The sequence below is a fragment of the Pinus tabuliformis genome, chromosome 9 (genome assembly GCF_031772625.1).
Source record: "Pinus tabuliformis cultivar Carrire ecotype Pingquan chromosome 9, CPIR1, whole genome shotgun sequence".
Classification (NCBI taxonomy): Eukaryota; Viridiplantae; Streptophyta; class Pinopsida; order Pinales; family Pinaceae; genus Pinus; species Pinus tabuliformis.
The window spans coordinates 488,527,250-488,545,492 of record NC_142307.1 but is presented as its reverse complement, the minus strand read 5'-3'; the positions used below and the strand labels follow the sequence as shown (position 1 = coordinate 488,545,492).

Sequence of the window (18,243 nt, the reverse complement as noted above, 5' to 3'; positions counted from 1 at the left end):
CTAGTGTAGGTTGGATCAGCAGCGGATCCAGCAGTTGTCGAACTAGACCAGGATGAACTGAATGACTAGATTGAGCATGGTCTTAGGTCTATTTTGTTTTTTAGCAGTTGGTTTTTCTTATATTTGCATGCTTATTGGAACAGTAGATAAAAACTGGACTTTAAATAGCTCTGCTTACATAGCATGTTTAGAAAGACTTCTTATTTACCAATTTTGGATGGCGTATAACATGTATAGGTGGCCAACAGACTTGGTTTCCCATTGGGAAAGTTGAGGCCACCTATTTGACAGTATGTGTATTCAATGTGTTTTATTATAAATAGAAAAAGGACCTACCTAAGCTTACAAAAAAAAAGTTGTTTATGTTTAGGAACGCCAACTTGAAAAATGATAAAAATTGATTAATTTTGTAGTAAGCGATAAATAGGAACGTTGTTAGTATCTTTTTTCCTGAAATGGAATAGCCAGGGGAGTTTTCTTTTCTTTTTGAAATGGAATAGGCAAGGGAGTTAAAAACAGAGAAAATTTGTATATGCTTGATTATGAAGGGATTTTATAAGAAAATTATTTTTGGGTATATATTACAGTGTAACATCTTTTCAAAATTCAAAAGTGCAATTGGGACAACTTTTTTTGAAACTATTCAATTCAAAATATGAGAAAAATGTTTTTGATAAAGAAGAAAGTAAGTATCCTGCAATCTTTTGTAACTTTAGTAATTGAGCCAAAGGTATTCATGCCCCTGCATCAAAGGCCAATGATTCATGCTTCAGAGTGAAATTCCAATATTAAATCCTAGAGATAAAATTGAAATTAAATTCTTTCAATACTTCTTTTCCTTGAAAATAAATTCAATTCAATTATTTGATGCCTCTTGCTCGATTGCAGATATGCCTTTTTTATTGCAATATATTCTATACTCGTGATAGGATACACAGATAGTCTTGGGTTTTATGCGTTAGTAATATGATGAAGATATACCTTTTTTACTGCAATATATTCTATCTGCATGACACTATTGGCCTTATTCGTGAGAAATATGACGATGAATGTACATAGACGTGTTAGAACTTAAGATATGGAAGGAAAGAAGTGGAACTATCTTGATGTGCAAACTTATGCATGTTTATATGCACTCAAATATTTTTGTTATTATGCTTGAAGACATAATGTGCAAATCCTTTCTCTATATAAATATTACTTTTGGATTTTTGTTTTACGTGCAAAGGGATGGAGCTAGGTAAGGCCATTCATTCTTTTTGTTCTCTTAGATGTGTAGGCAAGGTTATTCATTCTTTATGTTCTGTTCTCTTAGATGTAGAGTTGAAGTTTTGGTTTTATACATAGCGGTTATTTGCACCAGAACAACACATTCTTTGGGTTTTTTTGTATATATTTGTTTTTGACAGTGGACAAAAAGCCACGTTTACAGCATATGCTTTCGGGCATCCACAGCATGTAATTTATCTTAATGAAATTATGAATTTTCTTTACGCAAAAAAAGAAGAAGAAGAAGAAGAAGAGTTGAAGTGATAGATCAAATGTGAGAAGATTAAATATTAAAGATTGTATTTATTTTCATGATGATTGAAAAAAGAAGAAGAAGAAGAAGAAGAAGAAGAAGTGATAAATCAAATGTGAGAAGATTAAATATTAAAGATTGTATTTATTTGCATGATGATTAAACTTCCTCTCACTCTTCAAGTTGGTAGATTTTTATCCTCCAAAATGCTTATTAAGCAACACATTAACGTTTAAAATTCTCAAGACGAATCTGCAAAGAGAAATTTTAAAAATGGAATGGGTGAGTGGAATAACTCTACATGGATATTATTTACAACGATCCTTTGCTATACATTTCCTTGAATCTGTCAGATTCTGATCGTCCAGCTACTACGTTGCAAAGAAGTTAGATGGAAGGTGGTTGCTTATTCTTGTTGGCCTCTTCATTTCAACACACCAAAATCAAGTTGGTTTATGTGTTTTAAGAAGATACATTTTATCTGTCAAATCAGATAATCACTTGTGGGCTTATATGCTTCTAATGCAAGTGTACTTACTAGTCTCGATACTAGCATGAGAAAGAGAGTTGTGTTTTTACAAATAAGAGAGTACAAGAAGTAAAATTCATTAGGATGTATCTAAATTTATTACTTATAACATGTGCAAATGATGAGAAAGGTCATAGGAAGAACTATTACTTGTTGCAGTATTGTTATGGACTCACATGAAAGTGATAATGGAAATGAACAGTATGATTATGGCTCACATGAAAGTGATAGTGGAATTAGAAATGAACAACATTTAGATTGGTATTGTTATTAATATTATTAATTCTATTATTATTATTATTAATTTGTTGGCCCAAAATTTTCTTTAATCTCTCTTTTAGAGTGAGATGTTTGAGGGTATCCCTAGTTCCTTGTCCTTTTTCCAAATGTTTTCATAGGATTGAATAAGATGTGTGCATATGATTTATCTTGTAAAAGATAGGCAACAGTTATAGTGTGGAATTTGATATGGAACAAAGCATCCTTCCCAACAATTTTCTTATTCAACCATTCTAATCTGAATGAATGTCTAGTGAGCCTCTTTTGTTGTACATTTGACTTTAAATGGTAATTCAAAGGGTTGTGTGCGCATGTTTACTCTTTCTTGAAAATATATTGTTGCATGGATATGCTGCAAAGATTAATGTAAGTACTTAATTGTGTAGTCTTTCATGACACTTTAATTGCCAGAATATTGTTTTGTGATTTTGTTAATATATCTGGAATTTATTTGAAAACAATAGTTTTATAAGACAATAGTAACAATCTAGGAGTAGGTGGTGACCTTTTGATAAATGCATCAAGGTAGTTGATATTTTCAGCCATACACATAGAAGGTGAATTTACTAGTTATGTTTTTTGTTAGATGAATATGTAAAACATGTAACTTTCCAAGATTGGACTAGGGTTGTGCTAGCTTGGGTCAGGTTTAAGGAATATGAAGGTAGAGAGGTTGTGCATAAAAGTTGCAATAAAGATCACATACATCATGCATAATAGTAGGTGTATGAAACTTCTCATCTGTGGTAGGATTTTATTGTGATTCTGTATTTTCATGGTCTTTTTTTATTTAACAAGTTCAAATGTGGCATTTTGACAACAACTATTATGGAGTGTAAAAACATCATCAATAATTGTGTTGCCATTTTCAATTCATTAGTTTTTCAACTTAAATCTGGATATATTTTTCTACAATGATCAGCGATATGATTACAAAGCCATGTATCTGTCTTGTGCATGCATTCAATGTTTGTGTATTTATATGATTGATTTTTGGGCATCTCTTGGGTTGGAGCATATTTCTATCCATTATTTTGGGCGCATGTTTGGCTTTTGATATTTAGATGACATGGAAGCTTCTTGTCATTTCAAGAGAATATTTTCCTCATTTTTCAATCTAGCTCCTTCATAGGAAGATGAATGTTGTCGAGCCGTAAAAAGGGTCTTTTTGACCTCTAATTACCTCACATTAATCTTGTCAATCCAGGAACGATTTGTTATCTCAAAGAGTGTACTCAGTTTGAGGCGGTCATTTGTCAGAGTAATGCTAGTAGTATAGCTCAAGAAAATACAAAAGCAAACGGATGCTTGAAATAAGATCTACTTACAGCAAAATACTTTAAAATACTAAATCATGCACTCGGAAAACTAAGCAATTTATCAGTCAAGGGTCTAGTAACAATAACTCATCCCTTTGGAAACTGATGTAACTGAAGGTGATCAAGGAACAGATCATCAATCTGGGGACTAGACAACAAATGCCAACGCCCACTACAGTTTCAGATTGTTCTGCACACCAAAGCAACAATAACGCAGATAACAAGAAATGGAATAGCAACTAAGAAATGGAACAACAACTAGAAAATGTAACAGCAACTAAGTCTGATGAACAGCAACACCTTAATCTACAGGAACAAGTGCAGCAATCTTATCCTACGGAAATCAGATGGCAATCTTTACTTAAAGGATGAATCGGACAACAAATAGAAATGGAACGGCAACCAATTACCAATGGAATATAGAACAACGCTTAGAGCCAATTGTGAATATACAGTACCGAAATAAATAACACACACAGCACACAAAGATATTAAGAGAAACAGTAATCTGAGTCTGATACCACAAATACCGATCTCAGTTAGAAAGGATAACGATCGCAATTCATAATGGAGTAGCAATGTCAATTGAACAGCAATCATATGAAGTATAAACCATAGACGAATACAGTAATACCAACTTAAGAATATTACAGCTCGGTTACTCTGCAATTGAACAGCAATAACATTCTGTAAAGAACGGTAATGTTACATTAATGACTTAAAGGAACAACAATACGTTATAAGGTCAGAATGAACAATACGACTTTCCTGTTGTAGAGAACGATATTGTAAATATAACGGAGTTGTAATATAAAATAACAAAACACACCAGATTATCGATAAAAGCTGATAACGAAAACCACACACGAACTAAAGATAATGATACATGAGCAAGTGTTCCACCAGGGCTGGGCCCTTAGCCTCCAGGGACACACCGCTTGAAATTATTCCAGGATCAAAGATGGAACAACAATAAGATTTATATTAAAGTATTAAAAAAAAGTTACAGTGGATCACTTCTCAACGAGAGTCGATGATCAAAGTTTCAAATACAGAGCAAAGTTACATAAAAATTAACAGTCTCCCCTTCGGCTAGCAATGCTGCCCCTACTTATAACAGCTGAAGCAGAGATATCAAGGATGCGAAAATAGTTAAAGCAGCAATCCCTCAGGATCAAAGGATCCTGAGGGATTCGCCAAGCTATTAATCCTCAGTTATCCGGTTGTTTTCTTGCGCCGATTTGATATCTCCTTTTCCTTTCCTTGGCTGAGATGTTTTAATTTAGATCGTCTTGTTTGCATATGGTTCCCCGCCAAAGGGACAGCGGTTAGCTTGGCCCTGTCTTTTTCTTTGGAGCGGAAATCTTTAGTTTTTCCCTTTTCCTGCATAAGAAATGGCAATTATTAGCATTTTCATGTTGCATATAAATCTTATAGATTTGTCATGATTTCCCATTATCTACCTAGTTCATGATGCAAAGATGTTACGAGTTCTAAAGAAAAGATGACAAAATAGTCAATAAAAACATACCTTCTTCAGTACTCCACAAATGTCGCCTTGGCTCATGAGAAAGGTTTGTTAATGAAAGGATGTATGCTTTTTGATGTATATATGAACCTTTTGGATATGTTAGGTTGTTATTAGTTTGCTTACTGCTCATACCAACTTATTCTAGGTTGAAAAATGTTGGCTTTATATTACCAACATTTTTTATATAGAGTTTGGTGGTAGAATATATGGATTAAATATGCATTAATTGTTGAGAGTAACAAGAAGGAATTTTTGCCTGTGTTTGCAGGTATAATGGCTTGTTAGAAAAACATAACTATTATCGTTTCTAACTGGGGTGATTAACATCTACCTGTTTCTACTCGAGGTTAACCCCTGTGGACAACACCCCTATGACAAGGCGGTCTAACCATTTTGTGTATGGTATCCATCTGTCTATGTGTAACAAGAGGGGGCTTTCTAGTGGTATAAAGACCTCAAATATTTTAAATATTAAGGAATTTTTGTAATGTTTTATTCAATTTTTAACTTAAATTTGGTATTATTCATACTTATAATTAATTTTAGAAGACCAGAGTATCCTTATCCTATCATCAACAAGTGTGATTAAAAATACCATATTGCATCTTATTCATGTTATCTTGTGAAACTACAATCCTACTAGCCTACTAGGTAAGAGTTGGCTAATGAAATTATGTCTTCAAAACACATGGTAAATCAACTAAAGTAAGCTTCTATGAGTAAATCAAATGGCACCTCAGTCATATTTATGTGTCATTGAAACACTAAAATGTATCCTAAGGACTTGGTCAAAGGTAAATTGTCTAATTTATATAGTTGCCCAAATTTAACATTAAGTGGGTTATGGAATAAGATATATTCATGTCTTCATTGATTAACAAATTGTTGTGCCGAGAGGTGCTCTACAACCCAGTATGGGGGTGATGTTGTAGTGGTGTAAATGTTTGTAAAAATTTACATTTCTGCAAAAAAAAAAAATTAAAAATAATAAAATAATAATAAAATAATAAAAAATAAAATAAAAATAATAACAATAATAATAATAATAATAATAAAAGGTTAAAACTTAAAAGTAATATAGAGCCCAGTATGGGGGAGATGTTGTAGTGTCCGTAAATGAGTGTAAACATTTAATGTTGATTCAATTAATAATAAAAAAGTTCGAAGTAGTAAAAGTAATAAAATTCAATTTGCTATATTGTAATTTTGTTTTTGTTAATAAAATTAGATAAAATAAAATCATAATATACATATCACATATAATTTATTATATTGCCATTTATGGCACATGGGACTATCAAGTAATATTTGTAGGATGATTTGTGAGATGAACAATGTGGTCATGCGTACGATAAAGGTTGTCATTGTTAACGGACCTCTATTCCATTATAGAACTCAATTATTTATCCCATGTCTTAAGTTCACATGCTATAAATTGTATGTATTGTAGGGTATATTTGTCTCTCGCATCTGGTTGAGTACCCCCTCATTTGAACAATGCAAGTCATCAACCTCAACGCCAACAACTATGACCTAGCCAGCGCAAAGCTTTCCAAGAACGCCCAACAAAGGCACTCGAGAAGCAATCTCACGCACGATATCCGAAGAGTTGGCTTATCATTTGAATCCACACTCACTCCTACAATTCTCCTAGGCATGCTTCTCTTATACTCTTGCGAGGTGTCTAGAAAAACGCATGAGGCCCTCCAAATGCCATAAAAACCACAAACCTATGAGTAAATGCAATGGCAATATCTGCTCTATACTCCCTCACTAAGACTTCCATATTGTCAAAGGCAACAGATGTAGCCATGAAAACATTTACACCATTAGCATGTGTATTCCTAATGAAGTCAAAATAATCCCATACCTCCCCTTCGGTTCTAGGATATTGGATTGATGTCGCCTTATGGGGCGCACAATGTCATGTTGAAGGAGATGAACTTTCTGACCTTCACACCTCAGAAACCACTCCAATCCTTGCAATCAAAGGGGGTCATGTCATTGATTTCAATGGGAGGACTATTGGAACTATCCCCACCAATTGTCTTCTTATAAACCCATATATTGTTAAAACACACAAGCTCCAAAAATGGTTTTAGGAAATAGGTTTCAATGCATCCTCACCTTCACTGATTTGAAAATACACAAACATCTCTAAAATCCCCCTCAAAACAAAGATAATCTTTGAACTTGTTTCATTGTCCCACTCCGAGAAAGCACTTTGGATTGTCACTTGTGCTACTACTATAGCAATTAACATGGAAGATTTTTACTTTCTTGCATGCCCCCTTAGCATTGATGGGATGCAATGCATGAAAAATGTTGTTGAACAATCTGACAACATGTGGCATTGCACAAATTGCATTGGTACCTTCCTTGAATGTGACTAACGTTATGTTCTCCATCTTGAATTACATGACCACACTGGCCAGTTGGAAAATGTCGTTGCTTTTGATGATGTTGCAATTGAACTCTTGGGTGTAGTAGCAAAGGACCTTTGCCTCCTTTCAAGCGAGCCAAAATCTGTCAGAGACATCTCCACCAAGATCAAATGTTGTCATTTCCTTTTCACTATTTTTATTTAAACAAACACTTTCAACATCATTGAATGCCTCCACCCAACCCTTATGCATTATGATTTATGTTCGGAATTTATTTCATGTCATTTTAAAACACCCCAAACAAATTGAACTCCTTTGTTATGTACTTTGTGCCTCCAAGAATTGCCATTGTTCTGGGACATTTATGTTAGTGTAACTTTCTTCTTAAATTTAACTTATTGCTACAATCTTTAGAAGATATATAGAAATACAAATTTCGATTGTATTTCATTATCCATATATTTCACTTAGTTATTGTATTCCACACTTGCGGCGCCCCTCTCTTTCCCCCCCCTCTTTCCTATCGACATTCCTTTGCACCTCTTGGTGCAATTGCTAGTATTAATTTTATCTTAATTTTATTGTTTGGAATTGATTTGCAAGTAGTCCCACCCGTGTTCTACTATATTTTAGAAAAATATAATATACCTTCAACCTAAATTAATATATATTTTTGTAGTTTAGAGAATGAGAATGTACCTTCAACCTAAGTAATATACATTTTAGCTTTTATTAATTTTATTGAAAAATCATGCAGACAACAAAATTAAATATTATTACCATCGTGACATAGATGGAAGACCTCTAACCAGAAGCAAATAATGTGGAAATGCAATGAAAAATCAAATAAAAATGAGAGCTAACATTAATTACTAATAATTTCATTATTATTATCTAAACATATAAAAACATAAAAATAATAAAAAACAACTTATGGAAAAATATAAGTATTTAAAAACATAAATATTTATAAATATAGAGTATTTTAAATTTTTATTATCAAAAAATATTATTAAAAACAAGAATTTGTTTTAATTTGAATGAAAGTAAGTTAGGAAAAGTCCTAATAAATCCTCATTGCTAAAAAAAAAAGAAGAGTCAAACTTAATTACTCAGAAAACTAATAAAACAATAAATATTAAACAAATGAAAAAATAAATATAATTTTGTTTATAAATATAAATATAATAAATTATTAGAAACCATTATTAAAAACAAAAGCAATTTTTAAATTGAATGAAAATAAGATTATGAATAGTCTTGTAAATAAGGTAAGGTTAAAGTCTAGGGTAATATATAACTAAGTTGGAAATAAAATGGGTTTAAATTAGATATTATGTATTAAAACTAAAAATAAATATTTTGTTTGAATTAAATAATTAGTAATTAAATTTTCTTAGAATTTTTTCCCTCATTTTATTTATTTATTTCCTTCTTACTCTCTTTTTTCCCTCCTTATCTATCTATAGACTCTATCAATATATCTATCTATTTTTCTTATAACAACTGCATAACTAAGAAGCAAAGAAGCATCTATCATCATCTCCTTTTTCCACAACTTGAGGGTTTTTATTGTTGTGGAATGCATATATCAATTTGCTACATCTAGTTAGCTCATACAAGGATTTGATAGATCCAATTTGCTAATATAGACATTTTCCATAAGGGTTTGCTAGATCTAGTTCACATATACATGTGTTTGCTAAAAGAGTTTGCTAATAGAGAAGTTTGGTAGATCCAGTTCATTGATATAGGGGTTTGCTACATCTAATTTGTTGATACAAGTGATTTTTATATCTAGTTCGTTGACATAACAACTTTAGATAGAGAATTTTTATTGTTCTGGAATACATATATCCATAGCTAATATAAGGGTTTTAGATAGATGATTTTTATTGTTCTGGAATGCAAATATCCATAGCTATATAAATTTCCCCGATACACAAGTTTTGATAATTCAGGTCTACCAGCGATACTATATGGGTTTTGATAAAACAATTTAATTGTCATGAGATTCATATATCCATAGCTAGATGATCCGAATTTAAACAGGAATGCAAAAAATTACAAATATAACCATAAATACAAAGATGCAATAGAAATAACACTTCATTTCATTAATATCAAATACTAAAATATGCTTACAAACAGAATGGAAATAAGACTAGCTCGGGCGATGGTAGTGTTATCACCTGGATTGAACCTCAAGTTGAAGGAAGGCAATGCCAGGGTAACCACAAACCACGCTTAGCCAAGTAGCTAGCCCTACTAGGCCAGGAGAGGGCTCTCTCTGTAAGGATCTCAACCAATATGACTGGATCAGGAAAAGGATATTAGGCTAGGTATAGTAGCACAAGGTTTAATTTGATTTTAAAGGGGTTTTGCTGGATCAGGAAGAGCCAGATAGTTAGGGATAGGGAATTAGGTCAAAATTGCAGCGTGTACAATGGGGCAAGGTAGGCATAAGGTTTAACACTCTAGGAATTGATGGGTGGGATGTTTTAAGACTGGTGAGGAGCTAGGAAGAACATGTGATTGGCATGGATCCTTCCTAGACTGTAGAAAGCATATAATGGTGAATATTTCCCCAAAGCAGAGTAGTGATGTTATGAATTCTGGCTATCAATTTGAAAACATTCACTTAGAAGCAATGAAATAATTAATGAAGTACACAAAACATATTAAAATATGATCACAAGAGAATAAACTGAACTAAACTCCATACCACATGGATCCCAAAGAAATAGCTGCAATTTTTATTAATCTCCTGCTAAACTGCTACAAAATGATGTACAATCAAGGCATAAGCATCCAACTGAGTCCAACCCTTTACAATGAGAAAGAAGAAGAAGATATAGGCATTGTTTCAACCTTCTCCCATCCTCAGGGGTCGAATCCCTAAGATGAGGAGTTAATCTAACCAATACTAACCAAGAAACAAGAATATAGCCATCTTAACAACTTGCCTCTAAAAGTGAAAAACTTCTTCGTTTGAGCTCAAATTGACTTTTAATCTAATGAATCTACCCTCTACTACTAATTATCCATCATATTTACAAGCCAAGTCATCATTTACCATAGTAAAACATCCTCCGTGAGAGAAAATCCATGAACATAGTCAAAACACGGAAAAATAGCCATCCTATGCAAAATTTGCCCTACGCACAATGCCACTGGCCCAACGCGCATCGCCACTTGTAGGTCCCTTTTGGAGGCCTTCCCGACATCCAAATTGAGCTCATGATAGCTCATTGGAAAGGTATTCAAGTCTACTTTCCAAAACACCTATAATTTCTTCATTTGAAGCTCATTTGACCCCTCAAAATTTGATTCTCCCAAGGCTGCATCTGTGTGTCCAAAAAGTGGCAAAAAGTTCATTTTTAGGGTGTTTTTTGACTTTTTAGTGGACCAATTCTCCCCCAAAGACTTAGAAAATCCATAGGATGCATGTACTCATCACTCTAAATCCAAAAATGCAAGACATTTGTGTTTAGTCAATTTAGTGTTGTCTAAATTGCTATCATAAATTGTCAACCCGAGGCTCGTAAGCTGATGAAGTGAAGGTGTACTATATGTACTTAAGCAACCTCTTAGATATTTTTGTCGTTTGGGGGTGTTGTGGTCAATTTAACTTCCTAAGATGGAGTGATGATTTTATAAACAGATGAGTGATAGTGTGTGTAAGGTGATTTCTAAATGAGTGAGTGTGTGCAACTGGTGTTTTCTAACTACCTTCTAAACTTTGCAAAGAAAGAGATTGAAAGAAATAAACTTGAAATGAAACTGAAAGCAAAGAACCACTTTCTAATGGCACTAGTCACTACTCATGCTGCTACAAATAAAAAGGTAAGAAAAACCACTTTAAAGACCAATGATAATGTTCATCTCTTCCTAACACTCTGCTTCCAACATATAGTACTATGTAAAACACGATTAAGAAGTAGTTAGAGATAAGTCTAAAAAGTGATAAAGCTCTAAATGACAAATTATAACACCATTGTGCCTTTCTCCAGCATTCTGCTTCCAACATACATTGTTATGTGTAACAAGTGAAGAAAGAGTTAGTGATATAAGTCAAAAGCTACTCAAAGCAAGTTGTAATTTATTAGTATTCTGATCTCTTAAAGATGAACAACTTATGATAAGGAGACCATCAATGTGTTAGCATACAGCTTGAGAAACTAAACTAGAAATTAAGCTAGAAAAACAGAGTAAAGGCAGCAACTATGAATATGACAACTGAAAATACCATCAGAGATAAAGCAAATACAACAAAGACACACAATCCCGGGCTAACACCTGCAGAAAACAATCCTGATCAGTTTAAAATAAATGCTGGAAATGAAAGTAAATCAAAACTGTACATGTGTTAAATAAAAGGAAAATTGTTGAATTCGAAAGAAGGAAATGGCAAGAACATAAAGGTAAATTTACTGTACAAAGGCTGTTATGAATGGGGGCCCTCCATCCACAAAACCCAAAGAAAGATCAGCTACTGGAAAGAGTCAAAACAGCACAGTCTTCTATTAACTCATATGCAGAAATTACAGTAAAAAGTGCTGAAACAGCAGCTTCAAAACAGAGTTTCTGAATAAGCTAAAATTGCAGCAATTACATAAACAAAATAACTAAAGACTAATTCTTAAGCGTACGCAGACGCTGGATTTATAGGCGTATGAACAACTGCCTACTGCGTAAAACATGAAACGAGAAATTAACTAACAGTCATGCTAATTGAATGGTTCAGCAACACGTAAACAGGTCCGTGTGCTTTTCTGGAGGGTACGGTCGTCATGGAGGTTGAATCCAAGGTTGGATCCTGTCTCCCATAACCTGCGTAGCGTGGAGGAATCGCCATCTGGGGTGACGTGACCTTTCAGCTTACGCAGCACCGTTTGAGCTGGCTTTGTTGATCGAAGTTTGTTCCACGTTGACCGGAGGTGTGCGTGGCATTGCTGGCCGAACCAATAGCATAGGAACCTTTAACACCTTCATTCCCACGTGCCCATGTGATTTGTTCTTCAAAATGACACGTGGAACATAGAGATCAATGAAAAGGCTGTGGAATGATTAGATAGCTACGGAATTGCTGAATGGCTGCGGAATTGCCAGACAGCTGCGGAATCTCTGTGCATATGTCAAAAATCTAGACAAACAGTCAAACATTAGCAAAGTTAACCAATCATGCTTAAAGACATCAAATGTAATGATCTGGATAGGTTTATGAGGAAAATAGGGCAAAAGAGAGGGATAAGTGAGGAAAAGCTGTAGGTAATGATAGATAACTAGGTGCAAGTTAGAGGCTCTACATACCCCCACTACGAGGGTGTTGCATGTCCTCATGCAACGAAAACATTGTTTAATCTACCTGCTGAGATGCCTCTGCTAAGACATCTAGTCTTCTCATCTTCCTCTGTGTAGCTACATTGACTCTTGGTTTCCTCACCAAGCATCTGAATTTTAGATTGACCAAAGCTCTGCTTAGCTTCCTGCATTTCTTCTTTAGCTTTCTGTTTTTCCTTTGCCAAAGGCCTAGATGAAGCATGGTATTATCGTGGATCATCTTGTCCACCTTAGCTTGCTCCTTCAATTTTTCATTCTCTTGTATGATGTGGCGATTTAAAACTTCAAGCTCAAAATTTTCCTGTTTGAGTGAGTGAATTTGCTGCTCAAGAGGTAGAACAGTGCTTGGACCAGCAGCAGCTTGTTCTAACGTCTCCAGGTAATTATAAACCTTCTGCTGATCTGGGTCAATCTCTGGTGACCTCTTTGGACTAGGCTCATGCTCAAATTCGGGTTCATGCTCAAAAGGACTTTCCTCACGTGGAGGACTAGTCTCATCATGTTCAATATGTGGAGGACTTTTCTCAAAGTCAAGTCTTGTAGCAACCTTTTCAGGTGTGCTCAAGTCAATAATGAGTGACCTTTTATCCTTTGTGGCCCCCATTTTGCCTTGTAGCCTGCTGCTCCTTCTCACGGTGGTGATGCTCTGTTTTTCCTTTTGTTGATTTTGCTTTTGTTTTTGCATCTTCTTGGAAAGGGCAGCCTCATGAAGTTGGGCCAATCTATGTGCTAATGGCTGAGTGTCCTCTTCACTGGAATTTTCAGGAGTAAGGTAGGTTTCTTGGGCTATAGCTTTTCCTTTATCTTTCTTTTGTCTCTTCCTACTCTCCTTTTCCTTTTGAGCAGCCTCTTGGACAATTTCTTGCAGGGTTTCTGTAATGATTTCTTGGGCTGTTTGGTCAATGTCTACAGCAGGCTCAGGGTCATTTTCTTCTTCAGAATGATGTGCAGCAATTTCTTCTTCAACAAGGTCTTGGACAGTTTCTTCTTGGACAACAGTTTCTGGGGTAATTTCCTCTGTTCTTTTCCTTCTACTCTTTTTAGGCACTTGAGGTGAACCACCAGAGGCTTCCCCTATCTCTTGGAAATGATTCCTTACAAGAAATCTTTCCCACGTGTCTCTTTTTGCTTTCAATTGTTCTTCAACTAGTATCTTGATAAGCCCATGATGGTACAAATGTGGCTCAATGTTTCTTGGGTTTCTTTGGACTATTGAGCACATTTTTCTAAGGCTTGAGAGTAAAAAGTATGGAAGGTTAATGTCATGCTCTCCTAAGAAATGCATCATAACTTTGGCATGATAGACATACAAAACTCCAAATCTTCCTTCACATGTAAAGAATTTTTGTATTAACAGAAGCAAAGTTGTCCATTCTTCTTTGACAAGACTAACAGGGATTCCCTTTGTAAAAATGCTAGTGTCCATACCTGGATTTTTCAAAATTTGCTTCCATTGCTGGTCTTGTACTTATCGGTTTTTGAACCATCTTTCCCCAGTTTGTGGTAGTGAAGTGGCCTGTGCCAAACTGCTTTCGGTGACTGTAAATTTCAGATCTCCTATCTCCACTTGGTTGTCTTTGTCTCTGAAAGAACGTGCAAAAGCCTTCGTGACCTCTTTGTGGTAACCCTTGAATTTTTGGATGCACTGGAGCCAATTTGCCTTCTGCAAAGCGTCTTTGACTTAGGGATATCCTTCCAGAAATTTAGAGCCCTCTGGCTCTGCCCTCAAAAGTTTACCCATCAGCTCTGTTTTAATTCTTTGGAAAAAGGGTTATACAGCTTCAATAGTGGCTTCAACACAATAGATTTACGGCTTCAACACAACAGTCGTAATGCGTTCACAACAGTGGTCAAAGTTTAGCAGAGGGGAAAACCAGAGTATGGTTACGGTGGCAGAGTAGTGAATAAGGCAGAGCAGTGGAAAACAAGGGAAATGCGGAAGTGAATCAACAGTGTGAATGAGATTATGCGTAGGAGGGTTATGAATAATGGGAAGAAATGGTTAAGTCCCTTAGACATCGGTCATGAGTGTACATTTGGCTGCAGAATCATAACGCAGAGAGCCGTAGTACAATTGTCTACGTCACTCAGGTACAGGAATTTAAATGGAAGAGCAGCCGTGCTTGAGTTTTAAAAATCGTGATGAATAGGGACTATCAAGGTTGAGGGATACGTGGATTTTCGGTCGGGTAATGGAAAGGACTGGTAATCATTACATTAAATGGCTAAAAACACAATCCGTAAACCATGCAAAATGTTATAACCATAAGTTTAGAAATTAGATCATACCTCATGTATCCGCGCTTTGATTCCTTTTGCTCATCTGTGCTAACCTTTCATTGTTTATTGCTGCTATATGACCTTTTTTTAATTTTTGCTGATGACTTTTTGGACTGCAGATTCCTTCTTAAACAGACTGTGTTTTTTTTATGCAGGTGCAGAAAGTGTATCGGCTGCGGAATTGGGATGTTGGCTGCGGAATTTCTCCTCAGCTGCAGAAACTGCAGTGATACCCTTTTGTCTGCACAAAACAACTTTAGCTGTGTGAAATAAATCTGACAATGACTTTATTGGTGAGATGGAATGTAATGGATGGATGGATGGAAAGAAATGAGGTGGAGTGAGAATGATTGGATGAATGAGATGGTGAATGAAGTGGATGAAATGGCGAAATGAGATGGAACAAGGAAAAGAGGGATTTTTTTTTTTTTTGGAAAATGTGAGGTGTCAGGTGACCCTGATTTTCACCTCAGATTTTCTGCATAAGACTGCCAATCAGCGATTGGTTTTCAGGCTTATACATTTATTCTTTTTTTTCTTTTTCTTTTTTCTTCTTTTTTTTTTTTTTTTTTTTTTTTTTTTCAAAAACCAAAGATTAGGCTGATGGAGGAGAAGAATCCTTCTCCACCAACCTGATTGCAGAATCTTCTTTAAACAAATTGACAAATTCCTCTTTTGAGAGGGGCTTCTGGTAGATCTTCAAGCGATGGCCATTCACAATAAGAGGAGTATGAAATTCATCAATAGTTTTCACTCGAACTGCTCCATTACTAAAGACTTCATCAACCTCATATGGCCCAAGCCAATGAGTTTGAAATTTTCCTTTGAAGTCTTTAAACTTTGAATCAAACAATAGAGCCCAATCTCCTTTCTGAAACTTTCTTTCTTTGATGTGACGATCATGCCATTTAGTTCTTTGGTGCTGAACTAGATCGGTCCTTAGAATTGCATCTTGTCTTATTTCATCTAGCTCATTTAGCTGGTCCATTCTGTGTTTTTGGGCTTCCGAGAGGCTCATCCCCAATTGGACCGCCATCTTGAAGGTCTTGATTTGGAACTCAATGGGGAGCAGGACTTCCTTCCCATAAACAAGTTCATAGGGAGAATGTCCTGTGGTGTTCCTCCATGTAGTTCTATAGGCCCATAAGGCTTCAGGAAGCCTTTCCGCCCAATCTCTTCTATGAAGATGAACAGTCTTGGTGATAATGCCTTCAAGAACTTTATTGGTAGATTCCACTTGGCCATTTGATTGCGAATGGTATGGAGTAGATGTTCTGTGCTTGATCTTATATTCCTCCATTAGCTTCTCCATCAATTTAGATGTAAATTGGCTGCCCCGATCTGTCACAATTTCCCTTGGGACACCAAAACGAGTGAAAATATCCTCAAAAAGAAATTGAACAACTGAATTTTCAGTGGCAGAAGGCAATGCCTTGGCTTCTACCCACTTAGTAACATAATCAGTACAAACCAGTATATACTTCTTTTGCTTTGATGGTGGATTAATTGGTCCAACGAAATCTAGAGCCCATTTCTCAAAGGGTTCGATGCATACCTGTGGCTGTAGTGGCATTTCATTTGAAGGAGTTGGTCTCCCAACTCTTTGGCAGCTTTCACACCTTCTAACATACTGCTTTGCATCTATGCTTGAAAAGGATTTTGAGGTTGAGGCCAAGGTTGTTGCCAAGGATTCCAATTTGGTTGGGATTGAAAATTCATAGAGTTGTTAAACCCTTGATTCTGTTGCCCTTGCCAAGGTCTCCTTGCAACAAAACAGAGAGATTCAAGTGTATTTGGATCCTCTTGAAAGACTGCTTTGAGACCAGGAATTGAAGGACAATCCTTGGTCTCATGAGTTTCTGAGCAAATTACGCATGTTTCTACAACGTGTGCATCCAAGGGACATTCCCTTAAAGCATGTTTCTTTCTACATTTCGGGCAAAAAATGGCCAAAGCCTCAGCTTCTGCTTTTTGTTTATTGTGAATCTTAAGGGTATCTAATTGTTCACTAAGACTCCCTAAGATGTCAGTTTTGAATTCATCAAGCATATTGCCGATTTCAGCCCTACTTACTGATCCTATTGCAGATTTATTTGCTCTAAGGAGAGAAGGATCTCTAGGCCCTTTTTGAGTTTTTGATTTGCCCCTTGAGAGATGGATACATAGTTCTGCTATATCATTGAGTGAAAGTTGAGATATATCCCCTTTCCCCATCATGTTCAAGATATCTATCCATTCATCCCTAATGGCTTTTAATAAGAGGGCTTTTAAGGTCTCTTCATCCAAATTACTCATTTTTGCTCTTTTTAGGTTATATTGAAATCTCTCAAGTAAATCTTCTAAGCTCTCATCTTCTCTTTGTATCATTTTAAATACCTCGTCCTTGTGATTAGTAGGCATACAATAGTCCAAATACCTATCCAAAAATGTTTGTTTCATTTCATCCCAAGACCTAATGGATTGAGTGAGTAACCCCATGAACCATTTCAAAGCTTGATCCTTCAATGTTGAAGGGAACAATTTGAGTTTCTGCGAGTCATCCAGATAGTCATAAGTTCGACACACAACTTCAAACTCAAATAAAAATGTTTCAGGGTCCTCAGTTCTTAACCCATGGAAATTTGGGAGGACAGATGGCGATATGTTTTTCATGGTGGCTCGGGAATCCTCATTAACAATGGGAAACCCAAATGAGTTATCCCCATCTCTATTTCCTCCTCCAATGGGACCTCTACCTCCTCCATTATTGTTGTTGTTATTTCCTCCTCCTCCTCTACCTCTACCTCTACCACCTCCTTCTTCCTCTGCCATGATGATTCTCCTAGGGATTTCAAAATCTTCTGGTTCTTCTACAAAGAGTGAATGAGAAGAGATTTCTCCTTCTTCTTCCGATGATTCTACTTCCTCAATTACAACTGGTTTTTCTATAGGAGAAAGAGAAGGGTCTCTTCCTGTTTCAAATTCAATAGAAGGTGTGGGAGAGTCAATTCTTGGCTTTTGAATTCCAGGAATTCTAGGGCTAGGAGTGTCGGTTGGAGATAAGGGAGGTGTCTCTT

At 35.6% G+C, this 18,243-nt stretch overlaps 1 protein-coding gene across 1 annotated transcript in view; it reads right to left on the bottom strand.

Moving 5' to 3' along the window:
- Nucleotides 1-712: 712 nt before the first annotated feature.
- The window catches only part of LOC149149342 (uncharacterized), a 69,039-nt gene continuing 51,508 nt past the window's right edge, over nucleotides 713-18,243 (bottom strand). The window contains exon 7 of the mRNA XM_089442454.1: nucleotides 713-742. Coding sequence (XP_089298580.1) covers nucleotides 713-742 — 30 coding nt within the window. The remainder of the gene's footprint in view (nucleotides 743-18,243) is intronic.